This window comes from Astyanax mexicanus, chromosome 21 (assembly GCF_023375975.1).
Source record: "Astyanax mexicanus isolate ESR-SI-001 chromosome 21, AstMex3_surface, whole genome shotgun sequence".
NCBI lineage: Eukaryota > Metazoa > Chordata > Actinopteri > Characiformes > Acestrorhamphidae > Astyanax > Astyanax mexicanus.
Genome location: NC_064428.1, coordinates 6648772 through 6668571, shown reverse-complemented (window position 1 = coordinate 6668571; position 19800 = coordinate 6648772). Strand labels below are relative to the sequence as shown.

The window sequence follows — 19800 nt, the reverse complement described above, 5'->3', positions numbered from 1 at the left end:
CAAAACTCTTACAATTGCCTACAAGGTGATGACAGAACAGGCTCCTTCCTACCTGCACTCGCTCCTGAAGGCTTACGCTACCTCCCGGCCGCTGCGCTCCTCCAATGAACGTCGCCTCGCTTTGCCAAACAAACATTCACACAAAGCAATCCAGACTGTTCTCATACAGAGTTCCCCAATGGTGGAACAAACTACCCTCCACTACCAGATCAGGAGAATCTCTCACTATCTTTAAGAAACTCCTGAAGACAGAGCTCTTCAAAGAGCTCTTACTCTCCTAACACCTCTAACTAACTACCTTCTACTACCAGATCAGGAGAATCTCTCGCTATCTTTAATAAACTCCTGAAGACAGAGCTCTTCAAAGAGCACTTACTCTCCTAACACCTCTAACTAACTACCTTCTACTACCAGATCAGGAGAATCTCTCGCTATCTTTAATAAACTCCTGAAGACAGAGCTCTTCAAAGAGCACTTACTCTCCTAACACCTCTAACTAACTACCTTCTACTACCAGATCAGGAGAATCTCTCGCTATCTTTAATAAACTCCTGAAGACAGAGCTCTTCAAAGAGCTCTTACTCTCCTAACACCTCTAACAAACTACCCTCCACTACCAGATCAGGAGAATCTCTCGCTATCTTTAAGAAACTCCTGAAGACAGAGCTCTTCAAACAGCAGTTACTCTCTTAAACACCTCTAACTAACTACCTTCTACTACCAGATCAGGAGAATCTCACTATCTTTAATAAACTCCTGAAGACAGAGCTCTTCAAACAGCAGTTACTCTCTTAAACACCTCTAACTAACTACCTTCTACTACCAGATCAGGAGAATCTCTCACTATCTTTAAGAAACTCCTGAAGACAGAGCTCTTCAAAGAGCAGTTACTCTCTTAAACACCTCTAACTAACTACCTTCTACTACCAGATCAGGAGAATCTCTCACTATCTTTAAGAAACTCCTGAAGACAGAGCTCTTCAAAGAGCACCTACTCTCCTAACACCTCTAACAAACTAACTACTTCTAACTTCATTTCCTTCTTCCCCTCCTTCACTCTTCTATCCTATTATTCCCCTTTGTCCTCCTTTTATCCCTATCCAAAGATGTTTTACCTTTAAACTTATTTTACATTGTACTTGACTATAAGTCGCTTTGGACAAAAGCGTCTGCCAAATGTAATGTAATGTAATGTAATGTAATGTAAAATAGAACCCTAAACCTGACACAGACACTTAGAATACCAATATTCTACCTTCTATTACTCACATTTTATATTGAAGATAATAAAAAAATAATGAGATGCTCAGAAAATCCTACTGAATAAAGGAAATAGCATACATTTAAATGACAAAACTACAGTTCCAAGCCAATTATTTATTTATTTAATATACCATGATGCATACCTCCAAAGCACATTTTACCTCAGCAGCGCTATTCTAATGATAAATGTACCTCAGCAGTGCTATTCTAATGTTACATTTACCTCAGCAGTGCTATTTTAACATTGAATTTACCTCAGCAGTGCTATTCTAATCATACATTTACCTCAGCAGTGCTTTTCTAATGTTACATTTACCTCAACAGTGCTATTCGAATGATAAATGTACCTCAGCAGTGCTACTCTAATGTTTAATTTACCTCAGCAGTGCTGTTCTTATCATACATTTACCTCAGCAATGCTACTCTAATGTTGAATTTACCTCAGCAGTGCTATCCTAATGTTAAATTTACCAAAGTAGAGCTATACTAACATTACATTTTCCTCAGAAATGCTATTCTAATGTTATATTTACCTTAGCAATGCTATTCTAATATTACATTTACCTCATCAGTGCTATTCTAACATTACATTTAGCTTAGCAATGCTATTCTAACATTAAATTTACCTTAGCAATGCTACTCTAACGTTGAATTTAACTCAGCAGTGCTACTCTAACGTTGAATTTACAGTAACTCAGCAGTGCTTTTCAAATCATACATTTACCTCGGCAGTGCTATTCTAACATTAGATTTACCTCAACAGGGCTATTCTAATGATAAATGTACCTCAGCAGTGCTTATCTAATGTTAAATTTACCTTAGCAGTGCTTATCTTATGTTGAGTTTAAATCGGCAGTGCTATTCTAATGTTAAATTTACCAAAGTAGAGCTATACTAACATTGCATTTTCCTCAGAAATGCTATTCTAATGTTATATTTACCTCAGCAGTGCTATTCTAATGATAAATGTACCTCAAAAGTGCTATTCTAATGTTAAATTTACCTCAGCAGTGATTATCGTATGTTGAGTTTACCTCAGCAGTGCTATTCTAATATTGAATTTACCTCAGCAGCGCTACACTAACATTACATTTTCCTTAGCAGCGATATTCTAATGCTGAATTTACCTCAGCAGTGCTCTTCTTATGTTGAGTTTAACTGGGCAGTGCTATTCTAATGTTAGATTTACCAAAACAGTGCTATTCTAATGTTGAATTATCCTTAGCAGTGCTATTCTAATGTTGAATTATCTTTAGCAGAGCAATTCTAATGTTGAATTTACCTCAGCAGTGCTTCTCTAATGTTGAATTAACATCAGCAGAGCTACTCTAACGTTGAATTTACAGTAACTTAGCAGTACTTTTCAAATCATACAATTACCTCAGCAATGCTATTCTTATGCTAAATTTACATCAGCAGTAATATTCTAATGTTAAATTTACCTTAGAAGTGTTATTCTAATGTGTGTATATTTACCTCAGGAGTGCTTCTCTAACATTGAATTTAAGTCACCAGTGCTATTCAAATCATAGATTTACCTCAGCAGTGCTATTCAAATCATAGATTTACCTCAGCAGTGCTATTCTAACGTTGGATTTATCTCAGCAGTACTATTCTAACATTGAATTTACCTTAGCAGTGCTTCTCTAACATTAAATTTACCTCAGCAGTGCTGTTATCATACATTTACCTCAGCAGTGCTATTCTTATATTTTATTTACCTCAGCAGTGCTGTTCTAATCATACAAAAAAAGCTTCAGCTACCTTAGCAGTTTAATTTTAGCAGTGCTATTCTAATCACACATTTACCTCAGTATCATTTAATCATAAATTTACTTAATCAGTGCAATTTTATTTATATATTTTCTTTAGTGGTGCTACTCTAATCAGAAACTTACTGTGTTTTAATAGTACAGTCACATATGAGTAAAATGTATACAAATAAATGCAGAAAGTGTTTTTTTTTTTAATTGTCATTGTGAATCCCTGATAACAATAAAATCAAATTACCATTTTTATTCTATAAAACTACAGTCTTACAAATAAGGGTGAGATAAAATGTACACTTGTATACCTTTATAAAGACCTTTCTTTATAGATGAGTGTATCCAATATGTATTTAAAAGTGAATTCGCCATAGAAGTGGACGCCAAAACATCATGGCAGATTGCCCACGTTGTGCAATCCAGGAGGGGTGGAGGGTGATGTGACAGAACAAACAAATTAGTTTTCAGTCCTGTTCTGTCCCTACTAAGTGCCTACACATTACTCAGCTATTTTTTCCATTTAATACTAATTCCCCCTGTAAAAAGTTATACATTTTGCTAGCTTGGGACATTTCACATATTTTACAGTATGACACTGGGACACACATTTCTGTTTAAATAGCTGCCGGTACAGTCATTCATATTCACACTTACCTGCACTCTCTTCCTGGTCTTGCAAAGGGCCCAGTCACTGTTTTAGCTGCCCTTATATAGGGCCTGAGAAAAATTGGGGCATGCTCACTGGGCCCATTTTGGGCCATACCATTTTGAGGGGGTTCTTTAGGGTTTTGAAAGATTTTAATTATTCTTTCCTTTTCTTATTTTCATGTTTATTTTATTGGATTGTGGCCTATGATATAAATAATGACTATTTTGAATATTTAGTTTTTCCACTGTATGTTTATTTGATTTATTGTTTGTTTTGTTTATAATTGGATCCCCCCTGCAATGGAAATCTGTTGGTTTTGGCTGGGTTGGGTAGAACAGTGGTGGCCTATTTAAGGCCTCATTTCTGGTTGGTTAAAGGATGGATGAGGGATGATATAGGATGGTTGGCTGAGATGAGGTACGGTTGGCTGAGATGAGGTACGGTTGGCTGAGATGAGGTACGGTTGGCTGAGATGAGGTACGGTTGGCTGAGATGAGGTACGGTTGGCTGAGATGAGGTACGGTTGGCTGAGATGAGGTACGGTTGGCTGAGATGAGGTACGGTTGGCTGAGATGAGGTACGGTTGGCTGAGATGAGGTACGGTTGGCTGAGATGAGGTACGGTTGGCTGAGATGAGGTACGGTTGGCTGAGATGAGGTACGGTTGGCTGAGATGAGGTACGGTTGGCTGAGATGAGGTACGGTTGGCTGAGATGAGGTACGGTTGGCTGAGATGAGGTACGGTTGGCTGAGATGAGGTACGGTTGGCTGAGATGAGGTACGGTTGGCTGAGATGAGGTACGGTTGGCTGAGATGAGGTACGGTTGGCTGAGATGAGGTACGGTTGGCTGAGATGAGGTACGGTTGGCTGAGATGAGGTACGGTTGGCTGAGATGAGGTACGGTTGGCTGAGATGAGGTACGGTTGGCTGAGATGAGGTACGGTTGGCTGAGATGAGGTACGGTTGGCTGAGATGAGGTACGGTTGGCTGAGATGAGGTACGGTTGGCTGAGATGAGGTACGGTTGGCTGAGATGAGGTACGGTTGGCTGAGATGAGGTACGGTTGGCTGAGATGAGGTACGGTTGGCTGTATGAACCAATGTTATGGACTTGAGGAATAGGTTGATTCCTTGTGTACATTTTTGTAAATAGATTTTGTTTTGTTTATTTATTTTTTTTGTTTTTCTTTTTGTTTTCTTTTGGTATTTTGCCACTTTTGTGCACATTCACAAATAAATTCACTTGCACTGGATGTGCTACTGCAGTTGCCATAATTTTTTTCATACAACTCACAACTTTTTTTTTACCCTCACCCATAAGTAAGATGTGACACCATCTTATTTTTCGTTATGGCAACCTCCAATAAGACCAACAGAAATGGACATGTTTGTGTGATAGCAACACTATGTAACATAAACCAGAAAAAAAATTAACAACTATAGATGTAAGGTATAGAAGTTGTATAAGTTATACAGAGACATACATCTAAATAAAATAAAAGCTTGTCCATTAATATAACAGTAAATTATAACAGTGTAATGGTAAATTTGTAAAATAATACTGAAGGTTTAAATGTAATTACGGTAAAGATACTCACTCTGTACACCATGTGACTTCACCGTCCTCCACTCCTGGGAACTCTGGTCCTTGTAGTTGACGATATAGTGTCCGATGGGAACTCCGCCGTGAGAGTCAGGCTTCATAAAGGTGACTGAAGCGATGCGCTGAGACACCGAGGACAACCGGACAGAGTACGGGTTGGACGGAACATCTGCAAGCGTGACACAAAAACACGAGACTGCTTACGGCCTGAACAATACTTTTAAACCAGACCTTAACTTTGATCTTAACTGGGAGACATTCTAATCTTAAATTTACCTCAGCAGTGCTATTCTAACGTAAAGTTTACCTCAGCAGTGCTATTTTAATGGTAAATTTACCACAACAGTCCTATTCTAATGTTGAATTTTCCTCAGTACTGCTATTCTAATCATACATTTACCTCAGAACTGCTATTCTAATCATGCATTTACCTCAGCAATGCTACTCTAATGTCAGACATACCCTTACCTTTGATCTTAACTGTGAGACATTCTAATGTTTAATTAACCACAGCAGTCCTATTCTAATGTTAAATTTACCTCAGCAGTGCTATTCTAATGTTGAATTTACCTCAGTACTGCTATTCTAATCATACATTTACCTCAGCAGTGCTGCTCTAATGTCAGACATACCCTTACCTTTGATCTTAACTGTGAGACATTCTAATGTTTAATTAACCACAGCAGTCCTATTCTAATGTTAAATTTACCTCAGCAGTGCTATTCTAATGTTGAATTTACCTCAGTACTGCTATTCTAATCATACATTTACCTCAGCAGTGCTGCTCTAATGTCAGACATACCCTTACCTTTGATCTTAACTGTGAGACATTCTAATGTTTAATTAACCACAGCAGTCCTAATATAATGTTGAATGTACCGCATTACTGCTATTCTAATCATACATTTACCTCAGCAGTGCTGCTCTAATGTCGGGCATACCCTTAACTTTGATGTTAACTGGGAGATGAAACTGATCATTAACTGAGAATATATTTAATATTCTATAATCAATAAGTTTGATCTGGAATATTGTGCATTTACTGTACTTGTCACTGAATGAAGCTATATACAGTATGTGTGAATGTATATACATATGATAAAATACAGTGCCCTCCAAAAGTATTGGAACAGTGAGGCCAATTTCATTATTTCTGCTGTAGACTCAAAACATTTGGGTTCAATATTAAAAGATGTATATGAGGCGAAAGATCAACATTTAATTTCTGTCTATAAGGTGTGTTTTTTTTGCCCAGGTTTTTTTCCTGATACATTAATTATTCAAACAATAAATAGCGCTAAATGTCTATGTTCTATTTCTAATGTGAAAACCATAGAGCTGTCTATGGGTGAAAAACAAGCAACTGTGAAGCTGATAGAAGATGGAAAATATTGTTCATAGCCAGTACAACCATTTGGAATGTCCTGAAGAAGAAAGTCATCACTGGTGTACTAAGTGAACAGGTAGACTAAGGAAAACCACAGCAGTCGATGACAGAAACATTGTGAGTGCTGTAAAAAAAAAAAAAAACTAAAACTACTGTTAGCAACATCAGCAACAACTTCCAGAGGGCAGGAGTGAAGATATCACAATCTACTATTTACAGAAAATGTCATAAAAACAGAAGTACAGAAGCTTCAGCAAAATCATAATCACTAATTTTTAAGAAGTATATGAAGGCCAGGCTGGACTTTTCCAAGAAGTACAGAAACAAGCCTGTGAAGACAAAGAATAACCTTTATAAATGTGATGGAAAGACTAAAGTTAGGGGAAAGAAATGATCTGCTCATGATCTCAGACATACCAGCTCATCTGTGAAACACAGTGGAGGTAGTGTCATGATTTGAGCTTGCATGGCTTTTTTTGAGACGGTTGATGTATCTTCATTGATGTTTAAAGACCTCAGAAGTTTACAGGAACATTTTGTTTGTAAATGTGAATTTAAAGAAAGATGCAACCAAACTGATTGGGAGATAATAACACAAAACACACTGACTGAAAAAAAAAATAAATAAAAAAAAAAAAATATATATATATATATATATATATATATATATATATATTAATGTCCAACCAAAGAGTTTTTTTAGTCTACAGGGCAATGTTGAAAGTAAATACAATATTAAAGAGACAGGATAAGTTTATTGGAGGAAACAGTAACACTTTCTATGAATGTCAACTCTATAAGACTCTACAAAACTTACTCATAACACATTATAATGCATTAATAAGGCATTATACACATGGATATACATATTTATAAAAATGTATAATTCATCATAGCCATGGTTATTATGCATCATGAACTGTGATTATAATGCATTAATAGCTGTGTTTATAACATGTTATACGTCAATACCGAGAAACTCAGTCCCAGCTTGCCGACTTTATCATGACTGAAACAGCTTCCAACTTATAAACACACCCTCAATAATCCTATTAATATATTTTTAACAACTCATGAATTATACCTGTCTTGAATATAATATTAGTTATTGTCAATTACAGTGTGTTATAACAGGTCCTTGTGCACTCTAAGTCAAGTGAAGGACTTAGATAGTAAAATAGATATATACTATTTTAAAATATATATATATCATAAGCACAGCTTAATATGTATTATGATCACAGGTCATAATGCTTAATAAACATGGCTATAATGGGTAATGCATTTTTATAAATATTTATAGCCATGTTTATAATGCCTTATTAATGCATTATAATATGTTATGAATGTAGTTATAGAGTTTAATAGAGATGACATTCATAGAAAGTGTTACCGAGGAAACTGTACCATTTTATAGAGGCTGTATAAGTGGAGTTATTAAATAACTAAAGTTTGGGTGGAGGAACATGGCATGGCTCTTGCTGCCTCTTACTTAGTACCCTATAAATACCACCTACTTAGCTTACATCAAGTTTTGCACCCCTCCACCACCCCATCTACCCTCTTTTTAATTCCTCTTTTTAATATATATCTTTTCTTCCAGACTCCACTCATCAGAGAGAGGTGTGGCTTCCTACTACCAACCAAAGCCACCTGGACTCCAGTGCAAAAGTTATCAGAGTTCTTTTCCTTCTCTTCACCTTATGACATGTTTTCCGAACTCACAAAGCACGTTGTTGGAGCTTCTATAGCCTGGATACGAGATGAGATACTATATGGTTGGTTATGGAGGTTCTAGAGGTTCTGTATGGCATCCTGCAGCAAATTTACCTACAGGTGTTGCAGCATGCCAGTTGGAAGCCCAGCCATGAGAGAAAACCATGTGGTTGCGGCAGTGCTGCTGGAGTTTTTAAACACTCTATTACACACTCCTACCTACAGCTGAAAAACCCTATAGATAAAATAAAGTCAGAAACAGAAGATCTGAATCTGTTTCTGCACAGATTACAGTGTAGGGCGTCCTCTAGTCCCTCTAATGATGAGGCCCACAGGACGATGCCCACATGATGCTGGTGGTAGACTATTCTCAGTCCTGCAGCGGCACTGGGGTGTTTAAAAACACCAGCAGCACTGCTGTGTCTGATTTACTGAATGTAGAAGGAACAAAGTGCTCCAGTATAAGCAGTGGACACATATAGTAATGGTTCATTCAAAAATTCAAAGAAACACATACTGGTGCATTTCCTGTCAATGAGTGTAAATGAACACATGTTATCATGTATTTACACATATATAACTGCATACACAGTTTAAAAAAAAGTCTCTTAAGCATGTTATCTCACGTACCCCCCCCAACTCCCCCCCCCCCCCCCCCCACACACACACACACACACTGCACAGATAAAAGACGGGGCCATTATATTTATCAGCACTCCGCTCAATCCTGTTATCACACTTCCTTTTATCAGGCTAGGCCACAGGGGCTCAGCAAATCAAAAGAGACGCGTACTGCCCTGCACACACACACACACACACACACACACACACACACACACACACACACACACACAAACGCACAGACGTCTGCATTCCTGTCTTTGTGAGAAATATCCATTGACTGCTGCATTACTATGTCTACTCTGTCTACGTAAAACAAACCATAACCTTGATCTTCTTTAAGTACTTAAGTGTTAAGTCTTAATTTTATAACACTGTATAATGTTTGTATAAGTTTACCAATTTATGTCCAATAAAACAGTCATGAAAGATTTTACATCACTATTTTTAACCTTTACCCCATTAAGCCCATATTCACAATGATACTAAAGCTGTTATTTTGAGGTAAACTACATAATTACATAATTACAGATAAACTACTATGTTTAAAAAGCAACAGAAATAGTTTTCTAAGAGCTAAGATGTCCTGTGCTGAGTTGATGGAAAAATAAAAAATAAATAAATCCTGAAAATAGACATAAACAGACCAAAATTCTCAATAATTTTGTCACATTTTTTCACAATTGAATAAATTAAATATAGCGTGTGTTTATTTTAGTCTTGTTTGCAATTACAAAACTATCATTTTAAAATATCTATTAAACACATTCATACCAACAAAGCACATTTACCTCAGCAGTGCTATTCTAATCATAAATGTACCTCAGCAGTGCTTTTGTAATCATTTGTCTCAGTTGAGTTATGCTCATCATAAATTTACCCCATGAGCTATTCTTATCACATGTTTTTCTTAGTAGTTCTATACTAATAATGAATTCAATTCAGCAGAGCTAGTCTAATATAACATAACATATATGTACCTCATTAGTGCTATTCTTATAGTACATTTACCACTGTAAAGCTATTCTCATCATACATCTACCTAAGCAGTGCTATGCAAATCATATATTTTCCTCAGCAATGCTATTCTAAACATAAATCTACCCCAGTAGTGCTATTCTAAACATACATTTACCTTAGAATTGCTATTGTAATCATACATTTACCTCAGAATTGCTATTGTATTAATACATATACCTCAGGATTGCTATTCTAATCATACATTTACCTCAGAATTGCTATTCTAATCATACATTGAGTTGCACTATTATAATCATCTATGTACCACAGTAGAGCTATTGTAATCATTATATTTCCTCAATAGTGCTTTTCTAATTATAAATTTACCTCAGCAGTGCTATTCTAATCATGTACAGTATTTACCAAAGTAAAGCTATTCTCATCAATAATTTACCTCAGTGGTGCTATTCGAATCATAAATTAATCCCAGTAGGGCTATTTTAAACATGAATTTACCTCAGCAGTGCTATTCTAATCATATGTTTACCTCAGTAGTGCTATTTTAAACATGAATTTATCTACGTGGTGCTACTTTAATCATACAGTTACCTCAGTAGCGCTATTCTAATAATAAATTTACCTCAGTAGTTCTATTTAAATAATAAATTTACCTCAGTTGTGCTACTTTAATCATACAGTTATGTCAGTAAAGCTATTCTAAACATAAATGTGCCTCAGCAGAGCTATTCTAATCATACATATACCTCACTAAAGCTATCTAAACATAGATGTGCTGTACCTCAGCAGTGCTATATACGTCACAGGCAGCTAGTATCTCTCCTAGCTTTGTACAGCTTGTATTTACAATAGATTATTTTCTGTTTTCTGTTTATGGTTATTTTTGCCGTTTTCTTCCGAGTACTTTTGGTTGCCCAATAGTCAGCGCATCCCTACTTAGACAAGGAAAACAAGCAAATGTGTTTTTTATCATTTCAGTGACATTTTTCTTCTGGACAAAAAGCTAAACACACAGCACATCACACAGCCATATATGAATAGAATCTCTTGGTCTTTCTTCTCTGCTGCTTATTCTGTCCAAAAAAAAAAAGCTCTTTTGACATTTTCCTTTCAGCCAAAATGTCAAGACGCTCCACTTCTCCTCCAAAAGAACACAGCCTTAAATGCTTCCCTTCTTTTAAAAACGAGAAAACGCCCCTCTTGTTACCTGAACGGCTTAACGGTTACTGTCAGTTTTACATCTTAATATCTTCCCATTTCATTTTCTCCCATTCACGCCGGCCATGATGACAACTGCAGGGGGAGAAACTCCACAAAGAGCCATCAGTAAATTATTCAGGACCCCCCATTTTCCTTGAATCATAAAACCCTCTTTTTCTGATTGCACTAAGCGTTAGCTTTAAAGGCTAAAACAGAGCTTGCAAACAGTTTCATCAGGGATTCTGTCTTGCTACTCACTCTCTCAGAGCTAGCACTGAGCGAAGCGGCGAGTTTCACCTCACAGATAGCTGCTAGTCATTTTTTCCCCATCGAAAAAATCCCCCCTTCACTTTTCACTACCACCGTTTTATGTTCATTCTGAAGAATAAGGTATAGAGGCAACGCTCGGAATACCAAACGGCCTGTAGAAAGGCATCAATTCGCTGTGATGTGACTGAAGTGGCGCCGCTACACTATATCACTTCCCGTCAATGCGCCGCTGATAGCCTTCATGACTCGTAGACGAGTCCTTTCACTCCAAAGCCTCAGAGGTCACTTTCAGTCATGTTCTGCTTTTACAGGTGATATAAAGGTGTTTCAGCTTTAATGTCCGTTATCCACTATGACAGGTTATAGAATGCTGAATCTAGGGATGCACCAATACGATATTTTAGGATCAGATATCGATTCCAGTCTTTGATATTGACAGATTAGCGTGATATGCTATTGAACAATGTGGTCAATCCATGGCACTGACCCATTCACTGAACATGATGTCCACACAGTGGGTAGCTACTAATAGTGCACAAGGGATTAAAAGGTATTGAGAAAATTTGAAAATTGTTTTTGTTTTGAGCTGAGTCAGCGCTTTAGAGTCAGCCAAGCACACAAAACCCGAGAAAAAACAATAATGAAAAAAACAATAATCAGGTATTTAAATGGCCTTTTAAAAGGTAAATAAGAGCATTTTCTGGGATTAAAAGTGTGATTCCGGCTGTAACTGAAAATATCTGCGCAAAACTGTGGATAGGCTGTGTGCACCAAGTGGAGGCCATGCAGTTACATCGTGTTTATGCCTGCTCCCCCTCCCCTTTGCCCTTCTCAGCAGCAGACTTTATTATTTATTTATTTATTTTAGTCTTGTTTGCAATTACAAAACTATCATTTTAAAATATCTATTAAACACATTCATACCAACAAAGCACATTTACCTCAGCAGTGCTATTCTAATCATAAATGTACCTCAGCAATGCTTTTGTAATCATTTGTCTCAGTTGAGTTATGCTCATCATAAATTTACCCCATGAGCTATTCAAAACAATTTTCAGCAGCAGACAGAGATGGCGCTGCTCACTCAGAACGCTGTGTATCTACTTCTTGTGCCAAGAATCAAAACTTTGTGTTTGTTTTTATCCTCTTAGGTGACATCGCACGTCCTGTGACAATGCTAAAACAATATATCATGCAGCCCTATGGTGCACTGTGTACTGATACTAGTAAAGTATCTCAAATATCATATTTAAAAGCGGTACAATACCCCATAGATTCAGTACTGGCTCTTTAACCCAACTGGCACAAGGCTCCGCATTTATTATCTCTGCTTAATAACTCGAGAGTGCCTCAACATATCAGCATAAACCATATACACAGCTCTGGAAAAAAATAAGAGAGCACTTCAAAATGATGAGTTTCTTTGATTTTACCAAATAGAAAACCTCTGGAATATAATCAAGAGGAAGATGGATGATCACAAGCCATCAAACCACCAAACTGAACTGTTGAATTTTTGCAACAGATTTTTAGGTTTACATGTCTCCCAACTTTTAAATGCATTTAAAGTAGAACTAGCATGATTGTGTAAATCAGGGGTGTCCAAACTTTTTTTGTTGGGGGCGAGAAGGAGAAATATATTTGAAGTCACGGGCCACAGACTCTGTAATAAAACAAATAATGAAATATACCACTTTAAATAATACTTTTTCCTGATTACTTTAATTTACACTTTAATTTAATTTAATTTTACTTGACTTACTATCTTTATCTTTGACAGTGTTGTGTAAACTAAGATTTTTCAAATTGATGTTTAATTTTATGATGTCTCTTAATATTAGACTCCTTAATTACGGCAAGTTTACACCTCTGTTTCTCTGTGCTAGAAATGCGCACCCTCTCCGCTTTTAGACTCTTTGCCGTGTTTTTCTGCGCTGGAAATGCGCACCCTCTCCGCTTTTAGACTCTTTGCCCCGTTTTTCTGCGCTGGAAATGCGCACCCTCTCCGCTTTTAGACTCTTTGGCCCGTTTTTCTGCGCTGGAAATGCGCACCCTCTCCGCTTTTAGACTCTTTGGCCAGTTTCTGACACCTAGCGTTCAAACTTTGAATCTCACATTATAAAAACCTGCTTAACAGCGGGCCAACTTCCATTCTATTTCTAAAATACCTCTCGGGCCGCTCCACAAAAGGAAAGGGGCTGCAAATGGTCCGCGGGCCGTAGTTTGGACACCCCTGGTGTAAATATAACAGCAGCATTTAAGGTGTTACTTACCAACTTACTAACATAAGCATTTAAAGTGAAATCAGTGTATTTCTGTAAATATAGCATCAATTTAAGGTGAAACTACAGTGATTATGCAAATAAAGCAGAAGCATCTAAGGTGGACCTACTGTGATTGCAAGAATTTAGAGTCTGCATTTACTGTGGAACTAGTGTGACTGCGAATAAAGCGGTAGCTTTTAAGGTGGAATTCCATTTAGCACTTACTAACTTACTTTTTAAGGTGGAACAGTAGTAGTAGTAGTAGTAGTAAGAAACTTCTAAAGAGTGTTTTGGTGTATTTGGGGGTGTTTAAATAAATACTAAACAGTATAAAACCAATCAGTATTCAGTTAATTTTTCACTTTTGTGCTTCAGAAAGTGTAAAAAAATATCTACAATAATATATGATATAAAATATAAAATATTAACAAAAACGTGTGAGGTGTACTTTTTTTAATATATATTTTGGTGAGATACTGTATGTGCTTAAAAATCTGTGTTTATTATTGTTATAATTCTCACACTGTCAGAAAGTACTGAGGCTCTTGCAGTGGCGTTACTCAGCAGGGCACGTGCAAATGTTTTGATTCTGCTTTAAATCGCCAACTTTGAAGACAAATCATCCCCAGCATGCCGGGCATATGTCAGAGGAGAGATGAGACCGTTCCTAATTTCATGGCCTCCAGAGCTTTTTTTTAAAGCCAGACTTTTAATTAAGTTTCCAGCCTGAACCCAGCATGATGCCTCTCATGTTACGCCTTGGCTGATGGGCTTAATATACTGCTGTATCTCTCTGTGTGTAAGTGTGTGTGTGTGTGTGTGTGTGTGTGTGTGTGTGTGTGTGTACATCCGTACGCGTGTGAATCTGTTTCTAATTGTGTCTGAGTGGGAGAAATGCTTCCTGTTCCTGTTAGCGTTTACGTGCTGGAGATGGAGGAAGCGAGAGAAACAGAACAAAGTCATTAAATCTGGACTCTGCACTCGGCGCTGAAGGAGGCAGTGTTACTGTAAATTAGCTCTCGCTCTCTGATAAATCAAACAGCCCGGCTGCAGATAAGCTACGGCTAAATAAGCAGCAGGCGGCACTGCGGTATTATTATGGGAAAAAAAAAAAATCCCCTTTGAAAAGCAGGTGATAAAGGTGAGATAAGGGCTTTAGATAAAAAGGCAGAGATTATCACACTTCACATTATTTAAAAAAAGAAATAAAAAAGTTATTTTTACTTGAGAGATCTCTCCAAGGCTTAATCTGGGCCTCTAAATGCAGTTTTAAAGATCTTTACTTCGATATGGACGCTATTGTGAGATGCTACACACCTTTAGGAAGCTTCCAGCCGAAGAAGAAAGTCTTTTCAGGTATGCAAATTTCTGCCTGCAAATTTACTATTACTACTGTTCGGATTAGCAAACATGCAGATTTCAATTTTGTGAAATATTTTACAATTACTATTAAGATTTTCTATTATGTTTCTGATCAAAGATGAAACTGTTTAATGCTATCTTTGAAATAAACTCCTTAAGGCAGGGGTGTCCAAACCTTTTTTGTTGGGGGCCAGAAGGAGAAATATATTTGAAGTCACGGGCCACAGACTCTGTAATAAAACAAATAATGAAATATACCACTTTAAATAATACATTTTCCTGATTACTTCATTTACACACCATTTTACTTGACTTACTATCTTTATCTTTGACAGTGTTGTGTAAACTAAGATTTTTCAAATTGATGTTTAATTTCATGATGTCTCTTAATATTAAACTCCTTAATTACGGCAACTTTTAGACTCATTTGCCCTTTTTCTGCGCTAAAACTGCACAGTCTCTCCGCTTTTAGACTCTTTGGACGTTTTTTTGCACTACAACTGCGCTCCCTCTCCGATTTTAGACTCTTTGGCTGTTTTTTTTTTTGCGCTAGAAATGCGCACCCTCTCCACTTTTATACTCTTTGGCCCGTTTTTTTGCTCTACAAATGCGCGCCCTCTCTGCTTTTTTATACTCTTTGGCCCATTTTTTTGTGCTAGAAATGCGCACTCTCTCCGCTTTTAGACTCTTTGGCCGTTTTTTTGAGCTAGAAATGCGCACTCTCTCTGCTTTTAGACTCTTTGGCCCGTTTTTCTGAGCTAGAACTGCGCACTCTCTCCGCTTTTAGACTCTTTGGCCCGTTTTTCTGTGCTACAACTTCACTCTCGCCGCTTTTAGACTCTTTGGCCCGTTTCTGACACCTAGCGTTCAAACTTTAAATCTCACATTATAAAAACCTGCTTAACAGCGGACCAACTTCCATTCTATTTCTAAAATACCTCGCGGGCCGCTCCAAAAAAGGAAACGGGCCACAAATGGATCGCGGGCCGTAGTTTGGACACCCCTGCCTTAAGAGGTGTGATATTAGGCAAACAAAAAAATGCACAAAAATGCTGGCCTGATAAGGGGGTTAACTGGGATTAACCATATTTTTTGGAAGGCCACGTAAAATTTCACTAGAACCACAGTGATTCACTATTATTCACTAATGGAGAAAAAACATGGAACACTGGTGAACCTTCCCAGGAGTGACCAGCCTATCAACATTACTCCAAAAGGGCATGAACAACTCATCCAGGAGGTCCCAAAAGAACCCAGAACAACATTTAAAGAACTATACGGCAACTACTGATTAGCAAACGAAACACATTCAAACTTTGACTCAATTTGTGCACTTTGTGTATTGTGTGTTTACTGTAACTGTACTGTAAATGTACTGTAAAAAGGTTGAGCAGTTTGGAAAATCCAAACGAATATAAAAAGACTGCTGTAAAACGAATTTGCCGTTTACAGGTCTCTAATATTTATTTTTTTTTTGTTATACTGACATTTTTAAATGTCAAACAGCATTTTTTAACTAAGTTTAATATTTAGACAAAGATCCAACACAAAACCAACCAAACCAACCTGACACTATTTGAAAAATAATAATTGCACCTTATTAATTAACCCTAATTAACCCAGGCCATGAATCATATATGAGCTATAAGTGCAGGTGGAACAAAACCCCTTCTAGAAAATTTCTACAGGAAATCTCTGCAGAGGGTTGTGCATACAGCGCAGTACATCACTGGGGTTCAGCTCCCAAACCTTTTGGATTTATACACCAACCGCTGCCTGAGAAAATCCAAAATGATCATGAAGGACCGTCCCATCCAAGCCACTCCCTGTTCTCACAGCTGCCGAGTGGAAGAAGGCTCAGAAGCTTGAAGACTAGAACCATACATTGCCAGTTCCATAACAGCTTCTTCCCCCATGCGTTCAGGCTGCTGAAAAGCCAGTAGAATAGTGTTCTGCCCAACCCACCCCACTGACTGTCACCCATTCAAATCTGCACCCTGCACTTTACTTTACACTGCGTCTATCAGACTTTCCCATATTATACAGCATTCTACACCATGTACTTCCCCACTTCCCACTCAACTCATTCCTTACCTGCACTTACGATGAAACCTTTCAACGTAATCTTTGAATTAAACTCCTTATGACATAGAGGTGTGATATTTGGCAAACAAAAAAAAAAAAGAAACGCATAAAAATGCTGGCCTGATAAAGGGGTTAACTGGGATTAACCACATTTTTTGAAGTGGTGAAATTTTACTACTAGCCACAAGCAGGCCTCATTACTGCCATTACTCTGACAATATGAAGCAGATAAAAGATCTTAAAAATCAACAAATTATACCCCAATCTGAAGAAATTCAAAAACAGATGAGAAAACAAACTCACTGACATCTGCCAGTCTGTAAAAATGTATTTCTAAAGTAGTTTCTAAAGCTTTGGGACTCCAGAGAACCACAGTGATTCACTATTATTCACTAATGGATAAAAAACATGGAACACTGGTCAACCTTCCCAGGAGTGACCGGCCGACCTAAAGAAATTACTCCAAAAGGGCATGAAGAACTCATCCAGGAGGTCCCAAAAAAACCAAAAACAACATTTAAAGAACTACAGGCCTCACTCGCCTCAGTTAAGATCAGTGTCCATCTGGCGTACAAATAACACAGCATTTCAGAAAAATATCATCACACCAACTATTAAACATGGTGGTGGTAGTGTAATGGTCTGGGGCTGATTTGCTGTTTCAGGACCTTGACAATTTATAGTAACCAATAGAACCAGAATAGAATTCTGCTTTCAATTAGAACGTCCTGAAGGAGAAGCTTTATGTTAACCATGTCCAGAAGATATCTCAACATAAATAAAATGTATGTTATGCACCTTCTGAATTCAACAGTAGTCATGCCATGTTTACAATGATAAATGAAAGAGCTAATTGGTCCCTAAACTCTGTAAAAATAGTGAACCAAGGGAGTAACTATGGGAGAAGCCAATATTCTTACAATTAATTCTGCATAAAAATCTTGTTAACATGTTTCCTGGTAAATACTGTTTTTTTTTTTTTTTTTTTATGGGATCTTAAAATAAGAATGATATAGATAAAAAATATACAGCTCTGGAAAAAAGAAATAAGAGAACACTTGCTATTTATAGGTTTATGTTTGAGTAAAATGAACATTTTTGTTTAATTCTATAAATTACAGACAACATTTCTAAATAAAAATATTGATATTTAGAGCATTTATTTGCAGAAAATGAGAAATGGCTGAAATAACAAAGAAAATAAGTTTATAAAGTTGTAGAAGTTTAGAAATCAATATTTGGTGGAAAAACCCTGTTTTTTAATCACAGTTTTAATCATGCATCTTGGCATCCGGTTCTCCTCCACCAGTCTTACACACTGCTTTTGGATAACTTTATACCTTTTTCTTCTGGTGCAAAAAATCAAGCAGTTCAGCTTGGTTGGTTTGATTGCTTGTGATCATCCATCTTCCTCTTGATTATATTCCAGAGGTTTTTAATTTGGTCAAATCAAAGAAACTCTTCCTTTTAGGTGCTCTCTTATTTTTTTGCGCTCAGAAAAATAAGAAAACAAACAGAAACCTCTGAAAGGACAGAGACCGTTCTGGTCCAGTCAGGCTAACCTTTCCAGTGACTTCCTCTCCTAAACTTCATGCAAGGGTATTGTGGGTAAACACACACCTGCCTGTGCTAAAATAAACTCCTGATATCGAGCGCCGATGTTGTTCCTGGCCGTGCAGTTGTAGCGTCCAAAATCCCGGTCGGACATCGGGGTGACCTGAGCACAAACACAGAACCATGGATAGAGAGAGGAAAAAGAGAGAGAGAGAGAGAGAGAGAGAGAGAGAGAGAGAGAGAGAGAGAGAGAGAGAGAGAGAGAGAGAGAGAGAGAAAGAGAGAGAGAGGGAACATTGATTACGTAAGAAATTAATGGCCAATATAATGCAGACCATTACAGTCTCAGTTTACAGTTGGCTATAAAGTGTTTTATGAGACAGCTGAGCATGTGTAGCTCATTAAACTACATTGATACATTAATCTCACATGTTTATAAACCCAGTGGCAGAAATGCATTTCATTTATTAAAAGCTGTTACAGCGCATTTTCCCAGCTCAGTAATCACGTCAATATCAGTTATCACAAGGTCAATATGAGAATCACATCATTATAGAGCAGATTTACAGAACTTTAGCAGATTATATACGAAAAACTACTAATTACGTAACAGTATATGGATGCCTATTTGTATGATATACAGGGGTTGGACAATGAAACTGAAACACCTGGTTTTAGAGCACAATAATTTATTGTGGTGACGGACAGTTCTGGTGGAAACAGGAGAGTTGAGGTGCACATTGAATTCTGCCGTGATTTGATCAGCCGTGGTTTTATGTTTTTTGGATACAATCCGGGTTAGCACCCGAACATCCCTTTCAGACAGCTTCCTCTTACAGCGTCCACAGTTAATCCTGTTGGATGTGGTCGGTGCTTCTTGGTGGTATGCTGACATTACCCTGGATACCGTGGCTCTTGATGCATCACAAAGACTTGCTGTCTTGGTCACAGATGCTCCAGCAAGACGTGCATCAACAATTTGTCCTCTTTTGAACTCTGGTATGTCACCCATAATGTTGTGTGCATTGCAATATTTAGAGCAGAACTGTGCTCTTACCCTGCTAATTGAACCTTCACACTCTA

General features: G+C 37.4%; 1 protein-coding gene across 2 annotated transcripts in view; it reads right to left on the bottom strand.

Moving 5' to 3' along the window:
* The window catches only part of LOC103027145 (neural cell adhesion molecule 2), a 564336-nt gene that overhangs the window by 52243 nt on the left and 492293 nt on the right, over positions 1-19800 (bottom strand). For both annotated transcript variants that reach the window (XM_022674973.2, XM_022674975.2), the window contains exons 11-12: positions 18784-18880; positions 5276-5449 (exon numbers count right to left, since the gene is read on the bottom strand). In XM_022674973.2, coding sequence (XP_022530694.2) covers positions 5276-5449; positions 18784-18880 — 271 coding nt within the window. The remainder of the gene's footprint in view (positions 1-5275; positions 5450-18783; positions 18881-19800) is intronic.